At 40.6% G+C, this 25,420-nt stretch overlaps 1 protein-coding gene across 2 annotated transcripts in view; it reads left to right on the forward strand.

The window, feature by feature from the left end:
• LOC104642371 (junction-mediating and -regulatory protein) overlaps positions 1 to 25,420 on the forward strand; it is a 134,035-nt gene that overhangs the window by 85,752 nt on the left and 22,863 nt on the right. For both annotated transcript variants that reach the window (XM_075738885.1, XM_075738884.1), the window contains exons 4-6: positions 613 to 782; positions 15,073 to 15,238; positions 18,871 to 19,058. In XM_075738885.1, coding sequence (XP_075595000.1) covers positions 613 to 782; positions 15,073 to 15,238; positions 18,871 to 19,058 — 524 coding nt within the window. The remainder of the gene's footprint in view (positions 1 to 612; positions 783 to 15,072; positions 15,239 to 18,870; positions 19,059 to 25,420) is intronic.

Consider the following 25,420-nt stretch of genomic DNA (forward strand, 5'->3'; position numbering starts at 1 on the left):
ATTGTACTTTAGTTAATTTGAATTAATTTTGCAAAGCAACCTGCATTTTGAGAAAATAGATGTTGTTATTTCAATTTAATTCAGTATTCTCATAGAATCGCACTTGAGGTCAAGCTGAAATTTTTGTTTTAAATTCTAATTCTTATTTCATTCTGCAGATTTGTGTTAAACTTATGACTGCATTGTAAAAGTTATCAAGGGAAACTGGAGACTTTAGTAGCTGATGATTGGGGCTTTCAGAAGCAGGGAAAATTTGAGATGTAGTTTAAGGCCCCATGGTAATTTTAACCAGATATTTTTATTAAGTCAAGAGTTGTGAATGTGTGGTTCAAGTGTTCAAGTACTATGTATTCAGAATGGTTCCTCTGTGGGTAACAAAAATTGGAATTATAATGATAAAATGATCAGCAAATAGCTAATTGCATATTTACACAAATCCTAAGAATACTTACATCTTGGATATGAAGGTTAATATTCCATAGAATGACTACTCTCTGCTAAGAGAGCTTTGTATGTTTTTGGATACAAATATGTGCATAGTCTCTACAGTAGACTCACTAGTGATCTGAAGAGTAGACTGGTAAGCTATCTGCTTTTTCTTTCCTTCTCTAGCTGTGTATGATCGAATGCGAGCAGACCAGAAAAAATTTGGTAAGGCAGCATGGGCAGCAGCAGTGGAACGTATGGAAAAGCTTCAGTATGCAGTTTCTAAGGAGACTTTGCAGTTGATGCGTGCTAAAGAAATCTGTTTGGAGCAGAAGAAACATGCACTGAAGGAGGAGGTAATTTTTCATACCAATAAATAGAAAAATAAAACATGTGAAAAAAAACAAACCTTGAAGAATGTTGATGTACTTCAGGGGAGAAAAAAACAAAACAAAAACCCAGCAGACTTGAAAGTCATTATTTTTCAGCTTCTAATACTAATAGTTTGTATTTTAACTTTTACCACATTCTACCATATTAGGCAAATAGAGTTGCAGTGTAGGTGTGGTGGGTTTTGTGCCACTTATTTATGTTTTCTGTTCACCTTTTCCTGGTTAGTCAACCAGGAAGACAGTTTTTCCTGTTAATGTTTACAGCTATCCCCTGAGATTAATAAAATGAAGAGAAGGGATAGGAACAGAAATCTGCTGCTATGTAATCTCCACACTTTAGCTCTTGGAGGCATGATCACCTTTTTGGAGTAGTTTTGACATTCCAGATGGAAGGTATCTGAACATTAGTAAATATACATATGACTAGCCTATTGTACTGCACTCTCTTTGTCTCTGCTTACCCTAATTATTAAGGCAGTCTTCCAGAGTGAGTTATGCTAGCTACAGCTTTCCTGAGGAAAGAGTGCATGCATTAAACTGTGTTTAAATGTCTTAGCAGAAAAACCCCACATTTATTGGATTTTATGACACCTCCTCAAAAGCAAAAATGCTACAAAACCTGTTTTAAAATTTTCTATCATATGGATATCCTGTGCTAAGAGCTTTCTGTCATACTAATACTAATTTACATTTTATTCAATCAGTTGCTTGTTTTTTAAAGCACTTCTCAAATCTTTCAGCAAAATTTGATTAAACTGGTGGCTCTGTTATGAAAAGGTTATCCAGAGAACTGACTTTAGCACTGTGTAGATTCGTAGATTTCCAAGCCTGCTAGACTATGTGCCTATTTTAGGAGCTTCTGTAGAAGACAGCTTGATCTGCAAGGAAGAGAGAGCATATGCAAGACCCAGAGCACAAAAATTTAAAAAATTGCTTCATTTCAATGCTCTTTATATTTAGAAAGCCAAGAGTTGTCTGGAAACCAGAGTTTATTAGGCTGCTGCCATCCTCGGCTAAGAGTTGATGAAAGAATCCAGCAGTACCAATTGGAAATATTATATTTAATATGTTCAGTTGTTAAGGGTAGCAATGCATTGTCTATTCCCTAGCACATCTTCTTTTTCTCCCAGTGGAGTCCTTCTGTGAATTTTTGTTGGATGAGATCTAAGTCTGGTAAAGGAATGATTGTTTATTTTTGATGTGCAAAAGCATTAGGGGTTGGATAGAAAAAGGAGAGATTTGTTGCAGTATAGTGAGAGGATGAAGGGCTCTGAACTGAGACGTTGGGGCTTTTTGGGAAGGAGGAATGAGGAACATCTGATGGGCGTACATGGGCATGATGCTTTGGGATAGTGTGTTACAAGGGATAGACAGCTCTGGATCAAAACATGGTAGATGGGGAGATATCAGGACCAACTTCTGTTCTGAAAAGTCTTTTATTTATTTATTTTTATTTTTCTTCTTTGGCTTTGAAAATGTAATAGCCCTAAGTACACAGAGTTGGATGTGACAAAAGTGACTGGGAATACCATATTGGAGAAGAAGGGTTGCAGTCTTATAAAGAAAATATTTGGCAATTACATTAGCTGAAGTATTTAGATGAGATGACAGTAAAAAAAAAAAAAAAAAGAGGTGATACAGATTCTCCTTTTAAGCTTGAGAATTGAAGACATTCCTGCTGTGCTTGGTTATATAAATTTGCCTCCACTGAGTAGGTGTCATGGTTTAACCCCACCTGGTAACTAAGCACCACGCTCACTCACCCCTCCACACATATATATGTAGTCCATTTCTGAGCAGTGATTCCATGTCCCAGCTAGCTTCCCCAGTTACATATGGAGCATGATGTCATATGGTAGAGAATATCCCTTTGGCCAGTCTGGGTCAGCTGTCCTGGCTATGCTCTCCCAGCTCCTTTTGCACCTGGCAGGGCGTGAGAATCTGAAAACTACTTGATTTAGTGTAGACATTAACCTACCTAGCAACAACTAAAAATATCAGTGTGTTGTCAACATTATTCTCATACTAAATTCAAAACACAGTATTATACTGGTGGCTAGTAAGAAAAATTAACTCTATCTCAGCTGAAACCAGGACAGTATCCACCCCTTATTCCATAGCATCTACATCATACACAGGTGCTATAGTTCCCAATACATTCCAATTAATCACCATCACTTTTCCTGTTTTTTGATATGTACACACAGATATCATTCCCTTAGTCTATGTCCCTTGAGTTGAATTAGCCCATGACTTTGGGCTCCATCTGTCATAACAGTCTCTCAGAGCAGGAGAGATGGCGTGTGGTGTTAAATTGTTGCATGCTGCATCCAGAGCTCGTAGCTGATGTATCGGGTGCCATCCATGCTCACAGTCTGCAGGTTGAGGATGTCAATCTTGAGGAAGTTCTGGGGTGCTTGTTGCTGAAACCAGTTCTGATTTCATCACCTCGGCACCTTGTTCATTTCATCAAAGTTCATTCTCCATTAGGCTGGGTGATTCCTACTGTAATACTATTGTTAAGGTCTTATCATGGTTTAGCCCCAGCTGGCAGCTGAGCACCACGCAGCCACTCGCTCACCCCCCCTCCCTCGGTGGGATTGGGAGGAGAATGGGAAGACAAAGGCAAAACCTCGTGGGTTGGGATAAGGACAGTTTACTGGGACAGCAAAGGGAGAGGGAAATAACAACAACAGTACTTAACAGAATATACACAACTGGTGATACACAATGCAGTTTCTCACCCAACAACCGTACAACTCAGATCACACACTCAGACCAGTCCCGAAGCCGGACCGTCCCCGAGTCACACGTCCTGGAGCCGTGCCGCCCCTCCCCGACTAGCCCCCTTTTATGCTGAGCATGACATCACATGGTATGGAATACCCTCTTTGGCTAGTTTGAGTCACCTGTCCTGGCTGAGTCCAGTTCCAGCTTCTGGTGAAAATCAACTCTATCCTAGCCGAACCCAGGACAGGCATTTAGCAATCATAGTAGTGATGACATGCATTGTTATGTAGCAAACAACATCATACAATTTAAATCATTGGCTATTCTCACCCAAAGTCAAATCCACTTGAGGTACACATTGGACTGTCCCATCCTTTCTCATCATCCACCAAGTGCACCCAGGTCCTTGAGCAAAAGAAATCCCACAGATGAGTTTTCCTTTGCTCGAGGCAGGAATAATCCAGACTGTCTTCCCTAACATATTCTTTATATGCACTACAGGAACTTTCTCTCCTTCTACAGTACATAAAAGTTTTGACTGGGCAGGGCCAGCTCGATTGGCAGATCCCCTAGTGCTAACTAACCAGGTGGCCTTTGCTAAATGTGTATCCCAATGTTTGAGGGTCCCACCACCTATTGCTCTCAGTGCAGTCTTTTGCAGTCCATTGTACCTTTCAATTTTCCCAGAGTCTGGTGTGTGATAGAGGATGTGATACACCCACTCAATGCCATGCTCTTTGGCCCGGGTGTCTATGATGTTGTTTCAGAAATGAGTCCTGTTTTCTGACTCAATTCTTTCTGGGGTTTGCCTCTGCACTGCTAGTTACTCTGCTTCCATTGCTGCAACCACCCCCACAGGGCATTTGTCACCATCCATGACTCAGTATAGAGGTAGAGCATCGGCCACTTTTCTTGTTCAGCACTGTCAACACTTTCTGAAGCAGATCAAACCCCTTCGTAGGCTGCCAATATCTCCTTTTCCGTTGGAGTGTAGCAGGCCTCAGATCCTCTGTATCCCCGACTCCAGAACCCCAGGGGTCGACCTTGAGTCTCCCCTGGTGCTTTCTGCCAGAGAATCCAGGTAGGGCCGTTCTCCCCGGCTGCTGTGTAGAGCACATTCTTTACATCTGGTCCTGCCCGGACTGGCCCAAGGGCTACTGCGTGAACTATTTCCTGCTTAATTTGTTCAATGGCTTGTTGTTGCTCAGGGCCTCATTTGAAATCATTCTTCTTCCGGGTTACGTGGTAGAGAGGGCTTACGATCAGACTGTAATTTGAAATCTGCATCCTCATAATACCCACAATGCCTAAGAAAGATTTTGTTTCCTTTTTACTAGTTGATGGAGACATAGCTGCTATTTTGTTGATCACATTCATTGAGATCTGATGGTGTCCATCTTGCCATTTTATTCCTAAAAACTGGATCTCCTGTGCAGGTCCCTTGACCTTACTTGGTTTTATGGCGAAACCAGCTTTCAGAAGGATTTGGATTATTTTCTTCCCTTTCTCAAGAACAACTTCTGCTGTGTTACCCCATACGATGATGTCATCAATGTATTGTAGGTGTTCTGGAGCTTCACCCTTTTCCAGTGAGGTCTGGATCAGTGCATTACAAATGTGTTTCCAAACCTGTGGCCATTTATGCCAGGTGTACTGGATGCCCCTCCAAGTGAAAGCAAACTGTGGCCTGCACTCTGCTGCCAAAGGGATTGAGAAAAATGCATTAGCTATATCAATTGTGGCATACCAGTTGACTGCCTTTGACTCCGGTTCATATTGATGTTCTAGAATGTCCAGCATGGCAGCACTCATTGGCTGTGTGACTTCATTCAGGCCACGATAGTCAGTTTCCCCTCTCCATTAGACTTCCACACTGGCCATATGGGACTGTTAAAGAGTGAGCAGGTTCTTCTGATCACTCTTTGGCTCTCCAATTGACGAATCAGCTTATGGATGGGAACCAGGGAGTCCCTGTTAGCGCGGTATTGCCGCCGGTGCACGGTTGTGGTAGTGATCAGCACCTGTTCTTCGACCCTCAGCAACCCCACAACAGAAGGGTCCTCCGAGAGACCAGGCAAAGTAGATAATGGTTCAATTTTCTCCGTCTCCAAGGCAGCTATTCCAAAAGCCCATCGGTACCCTTTTGGGTCCTTGAAATACCCTTTCCTGAGGTAGTCTATGCCCAGGATGCACGGAGCCTCTGGGCCAGTCACAATGGGGTGCTTTTCCCAGTCATTCCCAGTAAGACTCACTTCAGCCTCCAGTACAGTTAACTGTTGGGATCCTCCTGTCACTCTAGAAATACAGATGGGTTCCGCCCCTTTATAGTTTGATGGCATTAAAGTACACTGTGCACCGGTGTCTACTAGATCCTTATACTCCTGGGGGTCTGATATGCCAGGCCATTGAATCCACACTGTCCAGTAAACACAGTTGTCCCTTTCCTCCATCTGACTGGAGTCAGGGCCGCTCTAGTCCTGGTCATCATATTCATTTCCGACAAATGGGTTCTTGGGGCACACATGGGTTCGAATCTCATCCATGTTACTCACTTTTTTGTAAATAGGAATCAGAAGCTACTTTTGTAAGATCAGTCCTCCTACTCTGTCTAGGGAACTGCCCACTGGAGACTGGAGCAGCAATTTTCCTGGAAGAACCCCCATTTAAAACTGTTTTTCCTTTCAACTCATATACTCGTGCCTCTAGGGTTGAGTCAGGTTTTCCATCCTACTTCCTCATGTCCTCTCTGTGGTCACGTAGGTAGAAGCACAGTGTGCCTCGTGGTGCGTACCCTCTATATCCTCTGTCTTGAGCAGGGGAACACTTACACCTAATAGCTGAGATATTGGTCTGTACAAGCGAGGAATTGGACATATTGTCTTTGAGGTGTCAGACCTCCTGGGACTATTTCTCAAACAAGTTTTTGGATTTTTCAGACAGTCTCACAGCTGAGACACAGGTCTATAGGGAGAAAGAGAAATTTCTCCATATTTCCAGAGTTGGCCAGTCACTTCAGCATTGGTGCCTCTTCATCTTCCTAGTACATCACTGCTAATGAGTTGGCCTATGATGATGGTGCATTCTGTACAATCTTCCACCACATGGGTTATGTGCACTGGACATCATCTGGATCTGTGGGTAAAAGCACATTGTCCAGGTCTTAATAAACCATGTCCCACACGGCTAATTCCCTCAGGTACTAGATACCTCTCTCCATGGTGGTCCACTTGCCTGGATGACATACAACATCTTCACTGAAGGGATACCTTTCACTCCCAGTTGACAGGAGTCACCTCCAGAGGCTGAGGGCTTGTGTCCCTTTTCCAATCACCTTGTCAATGCCCCCTTCCCTGGACAGGGATCCCAGCTGCTTGGCGTCCCTACCCTCTAATTCCAGGCTACTGACCCCACTAACCCAGCATTGGAGCAGCCAGGTAGCAAGTTGCTCGCCTAATCGAAGACTGAAATCATTTTGCATATCTCGAAGCTCACTCAGGGATTGGGATCCTGTGGTTATCTCTGGTTCTGTCTCTTCCTCCTCTTCTTGTGTTGGCCCTGCTTCATAATCCTTTACTAAACGAGCTGACTTTCGTGTCCATTTCTTCTTATGTATAGGGGCGACTGATACTGGTATGGGTTGTTTCTCTGGTTCAGCTGCAGTGCTTATTGCTTGGATTTTAGTAGCCACAATGCTTGTCGTGGGGGTTGGACTAACTGCAGTGCCTGTCGTGGGGGTTGGAGTAGCCACAGTGCCTGTCGCAGGGATTATCTCCAGGTGGTATTCTTAAATAGTTGTTTTACCCTAAACAAGTCCTGAACCACATTCAGGAGACCTAGCAATAGAAGCATACTGGTCTGAACATGCCAAGGATATTCAACATTCTCAAGAGGTATTGAGCTATGGAGAAGAAGAGGAAGGTGAAGGAAGGTGTCTCCCCCACATATTGGCTCTCCGAGGACAAAAAGTAAAAAGTGTAATGACTAATATAATAGTATTATTATTAATAGCTTCTGACAGATGGCTCCCGAAGTACAGAGATGAAATTTTCACTGTCGATCCAGCGCCACTGAATACAGATTCAGCTGCTGCTAAATACAAATACCACACTAGTCTGACTGTCAATGATTTTATCATAACATAAGCCAGTATGGGTTTAGATAAAGACATTTTAATAGGATAACAAAGGAAGAGAGTAATAATAATAATAGGAATAATAATGTATATGTATATATATAAAACAGGTGATGCACAAATGCAATTACTCACCACATGCTGAATGGAAAAAAAAAACCAACCCTGATGCCCAGTCTGTTTGTGACTGTGTGTGTATATATATATATACAGTCTGTTTCCAAGCAGTGATTCCACCTCCCGGTTAACTACCCCAGTTATATATGGAGCATGACGTTCTATGGTAGGGAATATCTCTTTGGCCAGTCTGGGTCAGCTGTCCTGACAGCTATGCCTTCCCAGCTTCTTGCATACCTGGCAGGGCTTCAGAAGCTGAAAAGTCCTTGACTTAGTGTAGACACAACAACTACCTAGCAACAACTGAAAATATCAGTGTGTTATCAACATAATTCTCATACTAAATCCAAAACACAGCACTATACCAGCAACTGGAAAGAAAAATTAACTCAATCATCTCAGCTGAAACCAGGACAGTAGGAAAGGGAGACACATGGGAAATAATATACTTATTTCTCTTCCACTTAATAATTCCCTCCTCTCCAAATCTAAAGCCACCTTGCTGATTTATATATTTTTTTTTATTTTTTAATTCTTTTTTTAAATAGACAATAAAAATGTCTTTGTTTCTGTAGTTTTCACTTAGTATGTTTATCAGGCACTTTTTTGTTTCCTAAAATGTGTTCACACTGTAAATATCTAGAAAGCCACCAAATTCTCCAAGTTTTGTCACCTGAGCAGTAATAAAATGGATTTCTCCATGTATAATACTTTAAAAAAACTTCTATGAATAATTGCCTGTGCAGGAACACTATCTTCTTATTTTGGTTTCAATACAGAGTTTTCCAAATACTGTCTTAGTTTAGTTGGAGAAATTGGAGATAAGCACAAAATTTTGCAACCTTCATAAAGCCTATGTAAGCTGGAGTTAAGGGCAGGCTGTCTTGGATGTCTACTTTTTCTCCCTGTGTTGGGTTTGCATGGCAAGGTTTTGGTAGCGGGGGGGGGCTACAGGGGTGGCTTCTGTGAGAAGCTGCTAGAAGCTTCCCCTGTGTCTGACAGAGCCAATGCCAGCCGGCTCCAAGACGGACCCGCCGCTGGCCAAGGCCAAGGCAATCAGCACCTCTGTGACAACATATTTAAGAAGAAAAAAAAGTTAGAGAGAGCTTTTGCAGCCAGAGAGAGAAGATGTAAGAAACTCTGCAGACACCAAGGTCAGTGCAGAAGGAGGGGGAGGAGGTGCTCCAGGTGCCAGAGCAGAGATCCCCCTGCAGCCCATGGTGAAGACTGTGGTGAAGACCATGGTGAAGCAGGCTGGCCCCCTGCAGCCCATGGAGGGAGGATGAGGGGGTGTAGAGATTCCACCTGCAGCCTGTGGAAGACCCCACACCAGAGCAGGTGGAGGCACCTGAAGGAGGCTGTGGCCCGTGGGAAGCCCACGCTGGAGCAAGCTCCTGGCAGGACCTGTGGATCCGTGGAGAGAGGAGCCCACGCCAGAGCAGGTTTGCTGGCAGGACTTGTGACCCCGTGGGGGACCCACGCTGGAGCAGTCTGCTCCTGAAGGTCTGCACCCCATGGAAGAGACCCACGCTGGAGCAGTTTGTGAAGGACTGTCTCCTGTGAGAGGGACCCCACGCTGGAGCAGGGGAACGATGAGAGGAGTCCTCCCCCTGAGGAGGAAGAAGCGGCAGAAACAACGTGTGATGAACTGACCGTAACCCCCACTCCCCGTCCCCCTGTGCCGCTGAGGGAGCGGAGGTTGAAGCCGGGAGTGAAGTTGAGCCCGGGAAGATGGGAGGGGTGGGGGAGGTGTTTTTAAGATTTGGTTTTATTTCTCATTCCTCTACTCTGTTTTGCTTAGTAATAAATAAGATGAATTCCCTCTCTAAGTTCAGTCTGTTTTGCTCGTGATGATAATTAGTGAGTGATCTCTCCCTGTCCTTATCTCAACCCACAAGCTTTTTGTTATACTTTTTCTCCCCTGTCTAGAGAAGGAGGGGAGTGATAGAGTGGCTCTGGTGGGCACCTGGCCCTCAGCCAGGGTCAACCCACCACAGCACTGTTGGATCAACGTGCAGGACGTTCGTTAGTGTAGCAGATCAAGGATCAGTCTCAGAATTGTTCTTTGTGTTTATTACTGATTGTCTTGGTGTGAATGTATCTTTTGGATTAAAACTTAAGGGGTTGTATTGGATATCATGTTGTCCCTGACTCTTGACAGGCCTACAGAGACCTAGCACCACCTGTTCCTCTACTTTCCACTTGTATCAGCAAGTATCTGTAGCATTATGAAAATCTGGGACCAAAATTTCCCAAAACCACTAAAGTCATATCTCTGCTGGACATGCTACAGCCTCTCTTCTGCTCTGTGTACCTGTTCAGTCTGCCAACCAGCTGTACTGGGTGCGTACACTTCAGGGAGACTCAGTCCTTCTGTTTGGAGGGAATAGGTATTTGTGAAGTAAAAGAAACCCTGTTAGAAAGTAATATCCAAAGTCTCATTAAAAGATTATATTGATTGTGAAGTTATTTGCTTGGAATTACCTGTAGGTTTTAGGGAAGAAGAGCTGGTCTGCTGCTATTTGATTCTTTTGAATCTTCATGGATGTTATTTAGTGGATAAAATAATATAAAACTGTTGAAGTTGGTAGTTGAACTTTGAAAGTCCTCTTTTTAATACTTCGCTTAATTTCTTTGGCATTGTGACAAGCTCTTGTAGAAAGTAAACCAAATAAATGTATTTGCTTTTTTTGTGTATAGGTCGTTTGAAGACTGCTCCAGTCACATGTCAAAAACTACTTGCAGAAGCTGTCCATGTCAATGATGGTGTCTTTTAAATAGTGATAGTGTCTTCTAAATTTTAATAAAATGACAATTTTAATATTATATAGGAAAACTAGAGATTCTAATATATCACTAATGCATCTCCATATGTGGAAGGAGGGTAATTGCAAGTATAGTGTGATAAGGGATTTAAGCAATTCAGGTACAGTAGGTGGAGCTGCATATGGGTTGTAACTTTGCATATGTAGATACTTGGAATTTGAGCAACATCTGTGAAGTCTGAATTGAAGAGAAAATAAGGTTATAATATTTTTTTATTTTATTTTTATGTCAGCCTTATGGTTATCTGTATTAAAAAAAAATAAAAGAAATTATACAAATAATATATTGCGCTTTTTTATTTCCTGTTTTGTACCTCTTAAGTTCCATCTGTTGTTGTTCTAAATTTTGTTTGATGGGAATGATGAAAACTTCCCTTTTGAGGTAGACCAGAGTGCTTTCATGGATTGGTTGTCAAGTCTTGTCCTCATGACAGTAAGCGGAAACATTAAATCACAGTGAGAATCCTTTGTAATTCTCTAATTATGTAAAATAGTTTGGACAAATGGAAGTGAGTGACTGGAGACTTAAATTCCAACAAGTCCCTTCTTGCATATATAGCATTCAGTAACTAGTTTTCTGTTTTTTCCTTTTAGAAATGTATAGTTCAGTTCTAAAGATACACTTAAAAATCAATTTTTAATTTACATGATAAATGTTCTGTGATATTTTCATAAACAAAATCATATTCCAACAAAGTACTGCTTGGTTTTTTTAACAATGTTTTTCATAGTTTCATAATTCTAAGAGTACTTTCCTTTTCTGTACATGAATCAAAGATATATTTGCTTCCAATGACTTTGAGTATTTAAGCATATCTTGGATTTCACGACTGTCATTTTACTTTTGCCTGAGTTGGATGCATCGGCAAAAATAAGAATTTTATTAAGGATTCTATTCAAGAAGGCATGAATAGCTGTTTCTGGAAAATTAATCTTCTTCTGTAAGGAATGGACAGTGATTTTGGTAAAGATGCAACAATATATTTTTCAGAAAAGTATGTTTCACCTTTGTAACTTGCTTTGTCTTTTTTTAACTTTTTCTTTCTGTGACAGCTTTTTGGAAAGGCTAAGAAAGAAACTAAAATTGTGAAATCTTTGAAGATTTATTTAAACATATTTGAATTATTATTTTTAATAACAGATTAGGAATCCTTTGGCTTTCTTCACTTTCAGTGTTCAAATTGGCAAACTGAAATCGGCAGTAAAAATGACTTTTTTTTTTCTTTAACCTTACGTTAAATATTTATGTAATATTCTCCAGTTTAATCAAAAGTTCAAAAATACTTTGAAATAAAAACTATTTTAAGTGGTTATTGTGTTTAAAGAAAATAAAAAGCAGAAGGTTTTAAGGACCTCAAGTGAAATAATGGGGTGCATTCTATAGACAAAACTTGTAGTCATATTTAGGCTTTTAATAATGCAATGAGAAATTATTTGAAAATTACTCATAAAAATTATAAACTACTTTGGATATAGTTATCAAAATCCTACATAAGTTTTTTTTTTTTTAAATAACATTATTAGAATATAATTTATTTTTATACTGTTTTTCCCAGAGAATGACTGGGTAATCTAATTTAAAGAGTATTAAAGAGGGCAAACCCCAGCATTTGAAGATATTTTTTTTGTTTGTAGGATTTTGTGCATCACTGATGTTTAGTTCCTATTTTCAAAGAAAAAGAAAAAGATCAATTATTTATGGTTCTAGTTATTTGTCCAACTGCAAAATGTTTCTTTCCTATAATTACATTCTCACTTTAAAGTTCTTTGTGTTTCTTTTGCTGTGTTGATCAGCCTCAAATCCTCAGATCTTTTTTACGTGCATATCTTTCCTACCAAGGATGCAACAAATTACTAGTACACATTAGATAGCAATTTGTAACATTAGGAATTGAATCACTCTTAAATTTTTAATAAACAATGCTGAAACTTTCCTAAAAGTGATGATGTTGGTTTGAATTATCACACATATATAGTATCTCACATAAAGTTTTAACATAAATGGTTGAAATTAAAGGTCCTCATTTTTCTTTTTCATGAGGGGCCATTATGTACCTAGGATATCTGGCTGAAGACCATACAACAATATTAATTTCCCATTAATTGTTGTTGCACCTGAAAATGGAATACAGTGATGTTTTATCCCTAAAAGAGACCAGGTAGCTTATAGCATCTGTAATGTATGCTTGCAGGGATAAGATCTGATTGTCAGACAGGTCCTTTATCAGGCAGACACTGGTGCGGCTGAATGAAATTTTGAGCTGCTATAACATGATTAGCTGATACTTCTGAAGACAGCCTATTTACATCTCTATGCAGTCTTTATACAAAATCTGTGAACTTAAATTTGGGAACCTATTTTTTAAATTTAAAAAAAGTATAAATTTATGTGAATTTCACAGTTCACTGACAAAGTAAAAGTTCTTAGGTGTGGTAGAAGATTGACGTTGCATTAATTTGAAAAAAAAATTATATCATGTCACTTTTACTGTTTTGGTCACAATTAGTAACTTAATATGGATGCAGAATAATAGAATGGCATAGCCAGACATTTTGGTGTCACACTGGGCTGAAACATAAATTATACATTATTGATTGTAAGATTTATGATATTCACTTAAAGACTTATTGATCCTTTCAGGCTAATAATTGATATACAAAAGATGCATTCAGTAAGTATACAATATAGTAGAAGAAATTTTAAAAATAGAAATTACAAGAATTAATTCACAAGCCTTCAATCTCATATGGAAAGAAGCATAATTTAGAGAACTGTTTCCTTAAGTGTTTAATTAAGCTGTGAAATCCCTGTCAAAGGATAATGATGCAGGTGCTAAAAGCTCGCATGCTGTAAAAAAGGGATAGGACAATTTATGAAGTAAAATCCAGTAAGTCTAGTATAAAAGGCAGCACTGTGGCTTAAGAAGTCTTGAGCTGCAAGCTGTGCTAGAGGCTGGTGACACATTTTAGGGAAGTATCACTGCACTGCCTACTATATTTCGTCTTCCTGGATATTTGCTGTTAACCTTTGTCTGAAACAAGATATTGAGTAAGATGGATCTTTGGTTTGATTCAGTACAGATATCTTTCTGTTTTAGTATAATTATATTTAAGCATATGTGATAAATAAAACCTAGGAAACCCATTTCTGGCTATTAATTACAGATACATTTTTACTCCTTGAAGAAACCACCATAATGTAAAAACCTACTAGCAAAGAGTTTGCTAGGTCCTTTATTTCTCCTTGTTAGACATCCCTTTTTAGTGATTGAATGTCTGTAATATAGGAACTGGATCCCCTTTCATCAGAATGGTAAGGTAGATTGATCACATCTTCAGTATGATTTAGAATTACTTTCATCCTTCATCTCGGAGAAACTATCAGAGATTCATTTTTTCAGAAGGTAAAGAACTTGGATGTGACCCTAACTCTTTTCCTGCACACAGGTTGTAGAGCTGCATGGCTTTCAATTCCCTCCAAAGTGAGACAGCACATAAGATCCCCTTGCATATCAGTATTTCTTGAATATGGTCTGAATGGCCAACTGTATTGATCAGTTAAATCTTGTTTGGCTGAATGAAAGAGAATGATTTGAGTTCTCTTTGGTTGTTTCTTGTATCACTTTTCTATGTCAGACATATGACAAATAAGCACTAAAATATATATAAATATTTTAATCTAGATATTTTTTCTCCTGTGAAAAACTCCAGAAACAATGATATTGTAAAATTCAATACATTCTGATTAGATAGAACTTGGTCTTTTCTTAAATTTTCTCAAGTTGTTCCTTTCAAACTGCAGTGTTAGATAGAGGTTATAAGAATTTTGGAGGAAAAACTGGGAAAAGTAATATAAAGGCCTGTGGCTTGACAGATGTTCTGCTTTGTTAAGAAGGTAAACTATGCAATAAAATATATAAAATATGATAAAAAGCACTGATTTATCCCCTTCGCTTTTTTTTTTTTTAATTTGTAGAGAATCTCCTCAGTTAAGTTGTCATTGTAAGAGGATCAGTGCATGTAATTTCAAATTCAACTTAAGTGACAGTTTTAACTATAGTTTTTCAGATGCCATTAGCAGAAGAGCTTTTAGACTTTTTGGACTGAAGATAACAGAATACTAATTTCATTATGTATCTTCAGAGAATCAAGTAGTAGAGTAAAAGAGCAGTAGGGATGATTCACACTACTGACTATATGACTTGTCACTTCGACAATGACAAAGAGTAATCCAATGCCATGAATTTTTTTATTACCATGTGGAAAAAATGTCAAGCATTAAAGATGTCTGAAAGTGTGTGGCTGATCAAAACCTTCTTCTCTTGATGTGTTAAATTTTAACATGTTATATTTAGTGTACCAGACTGTATCTAGCTGTAATTGTAAAGTCTGTGGTTTTGTTCTCATTATCCTGGAGTTGCATGTTTATTTTTTTTCTCTTTCCATTTAGATCCAGAGCCTGAAAGGTGGTACAGAAGCCATAGCCCATTTGGACCAGTTAGAAGCTGATTATTATGATCTACAGCTTCAATTATATGAAGTGCAGTTTGAGATCTTGAAATATGAAGAGCTGCTGCTGACAGCACAACTTGAAAGCATCAGAAGACTGATGTCAGGTGCTTTTTATGCATTTTAATGAAGATGTCTTTAAAAGATAATTCTCTTCCTAAGAGTCTAGTAAAGCCTGTGGGAATTAAATGAGAACAGTTTCTTTAACATAAGTACTGTTAAATTAAAATTTACACCTGTTCATAAGGTGTATACATACACATACAGAAGTTTTGGTCTGGTTCTTATTGTCTGCGTTTGGAAGTAAGCATATAAGATACTATGTAAGGTTTGAAAAACCTTAGGGAGGACGAAATGTTTTAATTACAGGACTGATGTCATTAAAAAAAATTGCATTGGCATTATTCATTTCTTTGAAGTGATTGGTTTTCAAAAGATATTCCTGCAGATCAGAATCCTTCAGCTAAACTTTGAAGCTAGTTGTATTGCCATGTCTCTGATTTCGAGCAGTGATGCAAACCTTATGTCTTGAGAACCTACTATATCCTGTGTACTTACAAACTATGGAAATGGTACAGGTAAATCATACAGCATTTCGAATCCAGTTCTGTCCTTTGGATCTCTTTATACTTAATGTTTTTATTTACACAAGCTCTGTTTTATTGTTTAGTGCATAGGGCTTGCATAGCAAATTTTGTTATGGATAGAAAAGTCACTTAAGAAGAGAGATTTGAAGCTGAGTTGTATTGTGAGTTGACTCTGGAAAAAGAGAAAACAGGTATCACAGATTCTTCTCACTGTTGTGTGAATCTCCTCTTCTCAGGCCTGTGATGGTTAGAACATTAACTGCATGTACAGAAGATGAGGATTGAAAACTGCCACATTTTCTTTGAAGTAATATACAGCTTTGCCTCTGCGGAGAGCTAGTTAGTGCTTTAGAGATAGATAGTTGTTTTTACTTGGGAAATTAGACATTTAATTTTGATATTGAAGACACTGTATGGTTTTCTTACCTGCAGACCAAAGGAAATCCCTTGAACAGGAGGCTGAGAAGAAATGTGTATCAAAATCCTTTCTCTTTGATGTAGTGATAGTAAAACCTAAGGGCTCTCAGAGATTAAGCTTGCTGTACAAACACCATAGGTCATTATGACTTGTCATTAATGTTTTCTCCAGAAATCTCAAAAGAAACCCCCAACCTGGCTGAAAATAAACCCCCCAGTCAGCTAAACAAACAACCCTCTCCTTCCTCTGTGACAACAAAATATTTCACTGTTCTGGCTTCCTTTGCTGTTTTAAATTTGTTAATTTAAAAGGATTTTTTTTTTAAATCAAAGACAGCTGTCTATGTTAGAAGGAATTACTGGTTTTTAACAACTCTCGGTTATATCCCATAGGACAGAAAGTGAAAAATACAATTCCTAAATTGTATTTTGTTCAAGGGATGAAATTATCTGTTCAGACTTTACTCAGGCAGGGGGAATAGAACAATTAGTCTTGTGAAGAATGTGACACTGAATTGGCTGCATCTCTTCAAGACTGTTCTGTACCTAATCTGAATGAAAATATAGTGGTCTTTTAATATATGTTGTTTCCTATGGAGTCGATTAGAAAAGAATGGTCTGTTGCATCTTTTGTTATGCTTCCTTTTTAAAGTGTAATTATAGTCAGTAAAGTAATAGCCTTTTAATTGAGCATATCTGTATCATTTGAAATACATGCGTCTTAGTGACTTCTAGAGGCTGTTGCTATTCTTTACTCTTTGATTGTATTGGCTCTGCAGAGATATTTCATAGAGTTTTGGATTCTGTTCTGATTTGAGGGACGTCTGCAGAACTACTAATGAATTCTCAACTGAGAATTTTTTGAGAGCATAGTTTGATTCGACTGCCAGTTTGAATTTGCAAAGTCATAGACTAGAAGAAAAACATTTTCTTTTGGAAATTTAGCACATTGGATCTGAAAAGTATCAAATGATAATAGATTGTCATATTATAAACAACAGTAGTAGTTTTTTACTGTCATTAACCAAATACCTGTACTGTAGTTCACAAAATGTGAGTTCATTAGGTTAGAATTTTAAAGGGTCTTATCCTATCCATACAAACTATCCATACATCCTTGTAAGATCTTTTTTGTGGTGGATGTATTGCTGTCAACAGAGAATGTGATAGTTGGTTCCTGCTTTGGTTGGGGGGTGGGTTGAACAAGTGCAAATGGTGTAGATTGTATCTAAAAAAGAATAACTCTAATTGTTTTATTATAAGTGGTGGAGTCATTAGAAGCTTAAGCACTTACCAAATTTATAGGTATTTGAAAAGCTCAAAAGCTGTTTGTAGAAAACTCCTGGAATGTTTGATGGATGTTGCAATAGAATTGCAAAGGTTTTTTTTTCAAACAGTAAAACATAATTTAGCATTATGTTTTAGAAGTGGTAGATGTGACTTGTTTGCATCTGAGCTATTGGGGTTTCACTTATAAATTCCTATTTTAACTCTGCATGAAAGTGTTCTAAAACAAAATTTGCATGTAAATTCTTCCATTTTATAAGTGTGTAGTAAATTATAGTTGTTGCTAGCCATGAGTTTTGGTTTTACTCACTGATGTCTCAAAGTGGGTTCTAATGACTTGCCTGTTTTACGAATGGATGAAATTTTATTTTTTTAACTGAGCACTAAAGATTCAAGTAGGTCTGTTTCTATTAGGTTTTATTTTAGGGTTAATATAGTGATGTTCTTTCTTTTCTGGTCCTGTCATATCCTGTGCTGAGCTGAAATTAGCATGACACAATCAGAATTCTGGTTGCAGCAGAGACCTTACACACAAATAACATGAAGTGACAACAGCTTTTAAAATGGACAGTGTTCTGAAGAAAACCCTGCCCCTCTCCCCAGATAATCTACTAGCAGAAGTAGGAGGAAGTTACAGTCTTCCTGAAAGGTATTTGATGAAGGTGAAATGAGAAGGTTTGGTGGTGCTGCAGAGTAGACACTTGATAGTCATGCCAACTGTATCTACCTGTTTTAGCAGTAATGCATATCCCTCTTGGTGTATTACAAAAATATCCTACTTGGTATGCCAGTGAAATAAGGAACGAGAGGCCTTTGCTGCTTCTTCATCCCAACATTCTGCAAGGATTTATAATCATCACTCTTTCCTTCTTGGCAAGAGATGAGAAGGCAACATTCAGAAATTATCTCAATGTTATATTGAATGCTTCACTCAGGAGGCTAAAAACAATGTGTTGATACAACTATTCCTAATGACCTCCTTTTCAGGCCTGTAATGCTTTGAAGGATTGCCTTGAAGTTACCCTCCCACTGCAGCCTCTGTCTGTATATCCCCAACTTTGTAGTGAAGACCAGAGAATATTGCTGCATATTGTGGGTCTCTCGTATTAGAGACCCAAAGGCATGTGTGGACATTGTGATCAAGTTAGACTACAGACACAAGCGTACATTTACAGTTGCATTTGTTCTTTACTGCTCTGAGCTTACCTGAATACCAGACTGTGCTTCATTGGTACTGATTTCTGTTCTTCATGTAAACTTTAAAGCCCTACAGTGGTTTGCTCTTTAGTGCTTTTCCTCTGACCTTTTGATTTTGCTCTTCCTCTGAAAGGACTATAGCATTCTTCTGCATTAAATCTTGCAATTCGGGGGGGGGTGTTGTTGAACAAAATGTTAATCAAATACATACTATTGATTTGACTTTTTCATTGCTGACATTTTTATAACAGACAAGAGAGATGAAGTGGTATATTATGACACTTACGAAAGTATGGAAGCCATGCTTGAAAAAGAAGCTATGACAACATCTGTACACTTGCAAAAAGAGGAGCTGCAAAAGTTACAACAAAAAATCCGCCAGCTGGAAGCAAAGCGTGGACGTATTTCAGCCAAGAAAGCCTACCTCAGAAATAAGAAGGTATTATTAAATTGCAAATTTCTAGAATAATTAGCAAATCTAATAAAACTTCAAAAGATTTCATTTCACATACAACTTCCAAGTGTCTCAGAATTTTCATGGATTATATTTGCTACTTACTAAAAGTTGTTTTACAGAGTATCAAGTACAATAGCATGTATCATTAAATTGATATATTTAAGATTCAACTTGCCTTTTAGCTTTAAAGGAACCTTTAATCACTTAAAAGTCAACAAATAAACTTGTTTCTATTAACTAATCAGAATACTTTCATGTGGAAAGTACATGCTAGAATGCATGTTTTTACAGAGTAGTATTTGCAGAAGAGAATCAAGGGTATTTTCTCACTAATGAGTTCTATTTTCATTCTCTCATCTCATCCTTTTAAACTTATGTCATATGTCATCGATTCTCTATATTCAGGAAATATACACGAAATCCAGTATATATTATTAATTTGTAAAATGAGGTGTGCTATTTAGAGCCACTTTTCTTTATGTGTTACATGGCTGGGATGTTTTGCAAAAAATTGTTTTAATACAGCTAATGTTTTGAAATTGTATATCAAATGTAGGTAAATATGTTCATTCCTTTTTTCCAGAATGACTTATTTACAGTTCCCTACCAGTTTGCAGTTACTTCAATATGCATTATTAATGAGCGAGATAGCTTAATGAGTAGAATAGATTAAAGTTTTGAGAGAGCAGTGTAATAGTTGTTAAAAAATAGATTTTTCACCCCATGCTATATACTATAAGGCTATGTAGAAGTCTCAGTTGAGACCTCATTCTAAATTAGGATTGGTTGTACGTTCCCAGTCATGTCACTTGACAAGGGAGATGACACCTTTATATAAACAGTTCTAGTAGGCTGAGGGTAAAACATTCAGATCTTTCCTCCCCTTCATAAGTAATATATCTATTTCTATACCTAAATATGAAGCAAAACAGTAGTTGATACACCTTATATTTTGCATTTTTTTATATTTCGCATTTTTTTTATATTTCTTCAGTCACTGTCTTGTCTCTGATTAACACAATATCATCATAGAATAAATCATAGAATGGTTTGGGGTGGAAGGGAACCATCTAGTTCCAACTCCCCTGCCATGGACAGGGACACCCTCCACTAGATCACGTTGCCCAACGCCCCATCCAACCTGGCCTTGAACACTTCCAGGGATGGGGCCTCCACAACTTCTCTGGGCAACCTGTTCCAGTGTTTCACCACCCTCACAGTGAAGAATTTCTTTCTAACATCTAATCTAAATCTACTAGCTAATGTGAATCTACCCTCCTTCAGCTTAAGGCCATTACCCCTTGTCCTATCGCTACATGCCATTGCAAACAGTCCCTCTCCAGCTTTTTTGTAAGCCCCCTTCAGGTACTGGAAGGCTGCAATAAAGTCTCCCCAGAGCCTTCTCTTCTCCAGGCTGAACAATCCCAACTCTCTCAGCCTGCCCTCATAGGAGAGGTGCTCCAGCCCTCTGATCATCTTGGTGGCCCTCCTCTGGACTCGCTCCAACAGATCTGTGTCCTTCTTATGTTGGGGTCCCCAGAACTGGACGCAGTACTCCAGGTGGGGTCTCACCAGAGCGGAGTAGAGGGGCAGAATCACCTCCCTCGACCTGCTGGTCACACTTCTTTTGATGCAGCCCAGGACACGGTTGGCTTTCTGGGCTGCTAATGCGTATTGCCGGCTCATGTTGACCTTCTCATTAATCAATACCCCCAAGTCCTTCTCCTCAGGGCTGCTTTCAATCCATTCCTCACACAGCCTGTAGTTGTGCTTGGGATTGCGCCGACCCACGTGCAGGACCTTGCACTTGGCCTTGTTGAACGTCATGTGGTTCGCACGGGCCCACCTCTCCAGCCTGTCAAGGTCTCTCTGGATGGCATCCCTTCCCTCCAGCGTGTCGACCCCACCACACAGCTTGGTGTCGTCGGCAAACTTGCTGAGGGTGCACTCCATCCCACTGTCCATGTCGCCGACAAAGATGTTGAACAGTGCCGGTCCCAGTACCGACCCCTGAGGAAGGCCACTCATCACTGGTCTCCACTTGGACATTGAGCCGTTGACCACAACTCTTTGAGGGCGGCCATCCAGCCAATTCCTTATCCACCGAGTGGTCCATCCATCGAATCTATGTCTCTCCAATTTAGAGACAAGGATGTCATGCGGGACAGTGTCAAATGCCTTGCACAAGTCCAGGTAGATGATGTCAGTTGCCCTTCCCTTATCCACCAACGCTGTAACCCCATCATAGAAGGCCATTAAAGTTGTCAGGCACGATTTGGCCTTAGGGAAGCCATGGTGGCCGTCACCAATCACCTCCTTATTTTCCATGTGCCTGAGCATAGTCTCCAGGAGGGTCTGCTCTGTAATCTTGCCAGGCACAGAGGTGAGACTGACCGGCCTGTAGTTCCCTGGGTCTTCCTTTTTACCCTTCTTAAAAATGGGGGTTATGTTCCCCCTCTTCCAATCGGCGGGAACTTCACCAGACTGCCAGGACTTCTCAAATATGATGGCGAGTCGCCTGGCCACTTCATCCGCCAGTTCCCTCAGGACCCATGGATGCATCTCATCAGGTCCCATGGACTTGTGCACCTTCAGGTTCCTTAGATATTCTCGAACCTGATCTTCTCCTACAGTGGCAGTTCTGCGTTCTCCCAGTCCTTGCCTTTGCCTTCTGTGACCCGGGCAGTGTGGCTCAAGCATTTGCCAATGAAGACTGAGGCAAAGAAGTCATTGAGTACCTCAGCCTTCTCCATATCCTGGGTAACCAGGTCTCCTGTTTCATTCCAGAGAGATCCCACATTGTCCCTAGTCTTCCTTTTATCGCCAATGCACCTATAGCAGCTTTTCTTGTTGTCCTTGACATCCCTGGCCAGATTTAATTCTATCAGGGCTTTAGCTTTCCTAACCTGATCCCTGCCTGCTCGGACAATTTCTCTGTATTCCTCCCTGGCTACCTGCCCTTGCTTCCACCCTCTGTAGGCTTCCTTTTTGTGTTTGACTTTGCTCAGGACCTCCTTGTTCATCCATGGGGGCCTCTTGGTGTTTTTGCTTGACTTCCTCTTTGTTGGGATGCATCGCTCCTGAGCTCGGAGGAAGTGATCCTTGAATCCTAGCCAGATATATTGGGCCCCTCTTCCTTCCAGGGCTTTGTCCCATGGTAGTCTACCAAGCAGATCCCTGAAGAGGCCAAAATCTGCTCTCCTCAAGTCCAGGGTAGTGAGCTTGCTGTGCGCCCTCCTTGCTGGCCTGAGGATCTTGAACCCCACCATTTTGTGGTCACTGCAGCCAAGGCTGCCCTTGAGCTTCACATCCCCCACCAGCTCCTCCTTGTTGGTGAGAATAAGGTCCAGCATGGCACCTCTCCTCGTGGGCTCCTCTATCACTTGGAGGAGAAAGTTGTCATCAATACATTCCAGGAACTTCCTGGATTGCTTGTGCCCTGCTGTGTTGTCCCTCCAACAGATATCAGGGTGGTTGACATCCCCACAAAAGGCTTGTGAGCGTGAGGCTGCTCCTATCTGCCTATAGAGGGCCTCATCCGCTTGGTCTTCCTGGTTGAGTGGCCTGTAGCAGACCCCCACTATGATGTCCCCTGCCCCAGCCCTCCCTTTAATCCTGACCCATAAGCTCTCGGTCAGCTCCTCATCCATCCCCAGGTGGAGTTCCATGCACTCCAGCTGGTCATTGACATAGAGGGTGACGTCCCCTCCTCGCCTGCCCTGCCTGTCCTTCCTAAAGAGCCTGTAGCCTTCCATCCCAACACTCCAGTCATAGGAGCTGTCCCACCACGTCTCTGTAATGCCAATAAGGTCATAGCCTTGCAGGCATGCGCACATCTCCAACTCCTCTTGTTTATTCACCATGCTCTGTGTGTTTGCATAGAGGCATTTCAGTTGGGCCCCCGATGAAACTGACTGACTGGCTGGAGTGGCTGGAATTCCTTTGAGGTATTTTACCAGTGTTTCCCTGTTGGTTCCTGTTACCTCAGGAGCCTCTGGCTCATATCAGTAAGACTTCAAGTGCTGCAATGTATACGGCATGTCTCCAAGCAACAGGCTGAGGGCCCTCGCTGGCACCCCGTCCCTCGGTGTGTCATCCCAAAGCTTGTCGCTTTGGGCCTAGTTTAAAGCTCTGTCAATGAGCCCCGCTAGCTCCTGGGCAATGACCATCTTTCCCCTTTGAGAGAGGTGAATCCCATCAGAGTTCATCAAGCCTGGTGCCATGTAGGCCATCCCATTGTCAAAAAACCCAAAATTGTGGCAGTGACACCAGCCACAGAGCCATGTGTTCATGGACTGTGTCCATCTGTTTCTCCCAGTGTCACTGCCCACAACTGGAAGGAGAGAGGAAAAAAATAACCTGTGCACCAGATTCCCTCAGTAACTGTCCCAAGGCCCTGAAGTCTCTTTTGATCACTTTTGCACTATGCATTGCAGCTTCATCGCCACCCACATGGAAGAGCAGTAGTGGGTAATAAATTATTCTAAAAGAAATGTCTCTTGTTAGCCAGTTATGGAAAGTAGTTTGCTCAGAGTCATTGAGTTTGTTTTATGTGATTTTGTAAAAAGAAGAAAGTATCAAGAAGCTGGGTGTTTTAGTACTTTAAGGAATAGATCCTATCTGACATGTTATGCTAATTAATATAGGCTACATTATAATAGTTATACTATTTTCTCCTGAATATGAAAAGACACTACTGGCACCTTATGTAGTACACAAACCTGTTCAAAAGCAACAGACTGGTTGCTGTTCCTTACTTAACTTATGGGAGTTATCAAGTTGAGAGGTCACCCTGAAGCAGGAGCAGAGATTTTTTTAGCATGCCTTCTTATCTATATAATTAACTAGTCACCTTCAACTGGCTCATTTGTTTCCAGGTTATGCTATGATAAAATACCTTGTTTAAGCAGAAGGAATTAGATGTTCTAGGCTGTAGCACTAGTTGCAGCATGCCTACTTGTGCACAGAGACATGATGCAGAGATGTCACGTAAAAGGGTACAAGTCTGACATGTGGCTGAGGGAGGTCCTCCCGTTGAGGCACGAGGTTCAGAAAGGACACCCTTGCTTTCTAAACTCCTTCTCAGAGAGGAGCCTAGGTGCGGCTAGGTCCAGTCTTAGTCCCAGACTTGGTCAACGGTTTATGTCTAAAGGATTATGTGTGTAGCCACTTATCAGAGTCAACGTTTGCCTGTCAGAACCCCACCAAGGACTTTCACTGAACCAGTTTTGCAAAGTTAAAAAAATAGGTAATTTTTTGAGGCGACAGATATAAAAAGTTTGGAATTGCTGTTGATAAATGCACTTACTGCAACTATTTTGAGCTCAAGTTAATAGTTCAACACTTTTGTTAATGATAGTTTTCCCGGGGTAACATCCGACATAGTCGGAGGCGCAAGTCTTACCAAAGAGGCGTCCCTGCTTGGGGAGGAGAGAGGTCCAGGCCTGTCGACCCGTCCGGATAGTTGGAGTTCTCATCCTCAAAATGGAGGATTCTAAATGCCAGATTTATACTTTTGGCGAGGTGAGATTAAGTCAATTGTGTGCCGATTGGCCCTTAACAAGGCTTGTTGCGTTGTTGATCAAGGGGGGAGTAGCAGACAACAAAGTCATTCAGTACAGAGGTACGAGGGTCTGTTTAGCTTTACCGAAGTAACATGGGGCTGTGAAGCCTCCCCCTCACCCCAGGCATCACTCAGTTGATTGAGTAGTAGACCGTCAGGCACCACATCTGTTAAGATGAGCAAGTTACTCATCCCTTGCCTTTGTTCAGGTGCAAGATAAGTGCAAGATAAGCACGTTGCTCAATCTGCGCTGTCGCTCAAGTCAGACCCCACACCCCACTACTTTCTGCCAACTCACAGTGACAATGTATTCGGCACCAACAAGCCCGGACAAGTCTGGCATCACACAGATGTATATGGTAGTAATGCTCATCTGGGTCTGTGTGTGGGAGTAATATAGTCATGCCTGCTCAACATTGTGCTGGAAGAACTTGGCTATACTGCTTTCAGGACCTGAGGTAATGTGTCCGTGTGGGACTTCACTGCTAGACATCACAGCATGGACATCGCAGCATTATCAGAACTAGTTCCAGCTCTCTACTGATTTCAATGCCCAGAGTAGCATTATCTGCAGTTGAGTGCTGCAGTGAGATACTTAGCTTTCAGGTACTAAAGAAATCACAGATTGGAATAACATGTATTTCAACTTACAGGACAAAATCAAAGATTTTGATTTGAGTAAAAAGAATAGGCAGAATCAGTTGTTGTGTGCCATTTTGCAGCACTTATTGGGGAGAAAAGAACATAGCCATTTTGATGGATATTTATGTTATAGGTATTT

This window comes from Balearica regulorum, chromosome W (assembly GCF_011004875.1).
Source record: "Balearica regulorum gibbericeps isolate bBalReg1 chromosome W, bBalReg1.pri, whole genome shotgun sequence".
Classification (NCBI taxonomy): domain Eukaryota; kingdom Metazoa; phylum Chordata; class Aves; order Gruiformes; family Gruidae; genus Balearica; species Balearica regulorum.